Raw genomic sequence first — 3,964 nt, 5'->3', positions numbered from 1 at the left:
TAGATTGCATCAGTCCCCGTGGGGTCTTCACCTCCAGGTAGTCCCTCTGCGTTCCTGATCCACATCTTCCGCCAGCCGGTCTAGTCTATATTTCAATGAGGCGTGAGTCTTGGGGTTTTTGAGGGTTTTTCCCAATTGGCGATTGCCAGGATAATTATTTGATCCCCCCCTTACCCCAATCGAATAAAGTCAGTAGTTTATCAAAGCACCACTATTTTCTCTGGGTTGAGTTTCCGCAGTCGATCTTTGGAACAGATACAGACTAACAGGAAAATTGGCTTAATCCTGGGTCCAGCTTTAGCGGCTCTAGAAAAAACAGGAATGAACCACGGCCCAGCCGAAACTCGCGGCACCGCGCTGTGCTCGCCGGCCTGGCTAGGCGGAGGAAACCCCTCATCGCAGCCTCCGGGGCCTCGGCCGGCGCCGGGCACCGCCGCTTAAAACGAAAAGTAGGGCCTCCGGAGACTGTGGGCTCCGGGCTCACACTTCCCATAGGAAATATCAACAGGTTTACAGTGAGATGCTTGCAGAAAACTTTATTTGCAGTTTACTGGCGCACGTGGGTAAAATAAACGAACTTGAAAGTGATATTCCTCTGGCGCTACCAAGAGAAGTGTTTAAGCTTATATTGCATGGGAGGTAATCCTACGAAAAAGTCCTAATCGTAAAAAATACATTTGTCTGCCAGGAAAAAACGTATTTGTCAAAAATCATTTTATTAGTCACTGGAAGGATCAGCTATTTTAAAATAAACTAAGTCGCTAGGATTATTGTTCTTTTTTAACAAGAAACCTCTCGAAAAGGAGTGGAAGGAAAGGAGATTTTACAAAAACTGAGGCGCACTCGGTATCCGCGACCTCGGGTGAGCCCAGCGGAGAGAAGGGTGGCCCAGGCGATCTTTCTCAGAGCCGGCCTTTCTGCCCGCCTGTCAGCCGCCGCCGCCCCAGACCCGCGCTCCGCCGCCCGGCCCGCCCGAACACGGCAGCCGCGGTACCCCGGCGCGCCCCAGCGCTTTCCCCGCGCCAGGAGCCCGGGGCTCGGGCGGGCCACCCCCGTTCGTGGGATCAGTCCGGCCCCAGAGGGCGAAGCGCCGTTGTCACCATCCCCAGGAGACGACGGCGGGGTGCGGTAAGTGCTGGTAAGAGGGGAAGACGCCGAGGGCGGAGGCGGGCGGGCAGGCTCGATAGCCCTGCAGGGTGAGGGTGGCCTGGGCGCTGCAGCCCGCCATGGAGCAGCCCAGCTTGGGACGGACGGCAGATGTCGGGGGGCTGGCGGGGCAGCCGCGGCAGGGCTCCCCGTCCCGCACCAGCACCGGTACCACCACCCGGCGCAGCAGGGCGGGCGGGCGCGACGGGGGACTGGCGGGGCCCTCGCTCCGCGCCCGCTTCATCTTGTAGCGGTGGTTTTGGAACCAGATCTTCACCTGGGTAGGAGTGAGACTGAGCAGCCGGGCCAGCTGCTCCCGTTCTGGCGCCGAGAGGTACCGCTGCTGCCGGAACCGCCGCTCCAGCTCCAGAGTCTGCGCCTTGGAGAAGAGCACCCGCCGCTTCTTCTTCTTCTCGGCCTCCGAGCCGCGGGTCGGGAGCGACCTTTGGGTGGAGTCGGGCACGCTCAGCTCCGGGCCGCTCTCGTCGGAAGCTGGGGACAGCGAGGGGGTTAGAGAGAGAGGGCGGCCGGGGACGGGACGCGGGGCAGACACCGTGGAGGCGGCGGGCCGTCGAGAGCCGAATCGCCTCCAGCAGGAAGAGGCCTGGCTGCTTACAGGGCCGGATTAATCCCAACAGTCAACAAGAGATGCGAGCTAACCCCTCGAATACATTAAACCTAAACCACGGGACGGAACTGGCTTTCCCTCCACCGGGGAGCGGTTCTGCCCCCTCGTCAGTCTCCACAGGGTCACGGCCGCTTCGCCGCGCACAGCCGCGCACTTACCGGCTGGTGGCATTTGTACCTGCTCGGTGCTAAAACGTAATATCGGGCTGCCCAGTCCTTCCACTACTACTTTTCTCCAGCCTCTCGATTACCTTAATATTTAACTTATCCCGATGGGGTTTCCGCATCCATCGGTCTCCCTCTCCTCACACACAGGTGTGCATTAAGCGTCTCGTATCTGCGGACAGTTTATGTGTGTGAGGTAAGACCGATGTGCTACGTAGCTGGGTTTACGAGCCGGAGCCTACTCTCCGCGGTGGCAGATGCATGGATGTAGGCGGTGGCGCCTGGGGCGCTCCGCGGCAGCGCGGGAGGGCGAGGCACTGGGTGTGTGCTTCGCTGTCCGCTGCTGTGCGTGGGGTGACATGAAACCACGCCGGAACAAAACCGGCAGGATTTCTCGCAACAGTGAAACGGGAAAAAAAGAGAAGGGAAGGGGAAAAAAAAAAAAAAAAAAAAGAATCCGCGAAGCGAGCTTAAACGATAAACGCAGAGAGACGGGAGGACACAGCCTGAAGGTTTTCTTTCTGACATAGCTGGGAACATGCATCGATCTAGGGAAAAAACAACCTGTTTTCTCTCTTAAGCTTGTGGCTGGGATGCTTCTGCTGTTTCATTGTTGAAATTCAGTCATATTCTATAAAATTCCCAGCCTGGATCGCCCCGATCCTGTAGGCTACACACTGTGGCGATTGGCTTCTTCGCATCTTTCCCCAAGGAATGAGGGGGAACAAAAGATAGCTGTGCGGAGATGGCGAATTCCTATCCGTTTTATACTCACAGGGATAGTGATTTCTGTCTGTTTCTATCCACCGTCGGTACGATGAACCGGTGTAATTCTTCGCTGAGTGGTGATGATCAGAGGCTTGCTTTATATTATTAGCATCCTGTTCTGGTAAATCCAAAATGCTTCTCACTGTAAAACTCATCCTGCCAGATGTGGCCATGGTAGGTTGTGCACACCCCCTCCAAAAATCGTCCCAACGCCCCGAACCCCCTCCCTTGAAAGCTGTGAGGACTGCGCCCAGTTATTGGGGAATCTCCTGGCTGAAGAGAACCTTCCCTTCCATCGCCACCTAACCCCAAATATTAGTGTCGCTTACAGAGGTGTCCTGTTTATATAAACAGTCCTCCCCACTGCAAGCACTGCCTGCTTTCAAACCGTCCCTGTCTATAGGATGCTAAGTACCTGAATTAGTCAAGTGCTAAAGCCCTAATGGGAGTAGGTGTAACCCCCCCTCCCGCCACCCCCATGAGAGAATAACCCGTTACCTCCCAAAGACAGCAGGAAACAGGCTTCATCATTACATATTCTGTCTGATTAGCCAAAAGTGGGGACAGATAATGGTAATTGTTAGCAGTGAATAACATCTTGGGTGGCATGTGGATGACCAACAACCACCCCCCTCCATCCGCCACCAAAGCCACCAGCGTCCCTTCTATCCGCAGACAAAGTGAATCCTCCCAGGACATCCGCATAGCCTGCCGAGAGCCCCCTCCCAGCTTCTCCCTCTTTATTCCCCCCCCGCGCCTCCACTCTCTCTTTAAACCTGGAAGGAATTTAAGTCGTTATTTGTTTTATTTCCCTGGGCTGTATACGATACTACCTCCAATTCTACCTCCTGTCATTGGCAGGTTTCCTACGCTCAATGGGGAATTTTTCACACCTCGGCTATGCTCTCGGCGGGAAAGGCTGACGGGTGTATGCGATGAGGGGATGGGCTTTCCGCTTTTGTTTTGTTTTGTTTTGTTTGTTTGTTTTTTTGCATCTCCTGGGCGGGGTGGAGAGAAAGCGCACCTTTTTCTCGAGAATGGCGATGGCATGGGCTTGACGGGGAGACGCGGGGAGCCCGGTACACTCCTTCCATAAGCAAGAGTAGGGAGGAAGGGAAGAGGAGAGGTTTTTTAGCACCATTTTGCGTTGTACTAACCCAAGGAATATCCCCTCGAGCTATATGTGTGAGTGACTGAAATGATACCAGCTGGGAGAGAGAAAAGATCACGTCGCATTTATTTATCCGCATGTCTCCCG

General features: G+C 55.2%; 1 protein-coding gene across 1 annotated transcript; it reads right to left on the bottom strand.

Annotated features, from left to right (window-relative positions):
• Positions 1 to 1,096: 1,096 nt before the first annotated feature.
• NKX2-8 (NK2 homeobox 8) lies at positions 1,097 to 2,879 on the bottom strand (the record flags this gene model as incomplete). The annotated part of the gene is made up of 2 exons (XM_080345578.1): positions 1,097 to 1,638; positions 2,714 to 2,879. The coding sequence occupies 2 exons, from the start codon at positions 2,877 to 2,879 to the stop codon at positions 1,097 to 1,099; spliced, it is 708 nt and encodes a 235-aa protein (XP_080201704.1).
• Between the last annotated feature and the right edge of the window lie 1,085 nt (positions 2,880 to 3,964).

Source organism: Nesoenas mayeri (assembly GCF_963082525.1).
Source record: "Nesoenas mayeri genome assembly, chromosome: 5".
Classification (NCBI taxonomy): Eukaryota; Metazoa; Chordata; class Aves; order Columbiformes; family Columbidae; genus Nesoenas; species Nesoenas mayeri.
This window is presented reverse-complemented; position numbering and strand designations above follow the sequence as displayed.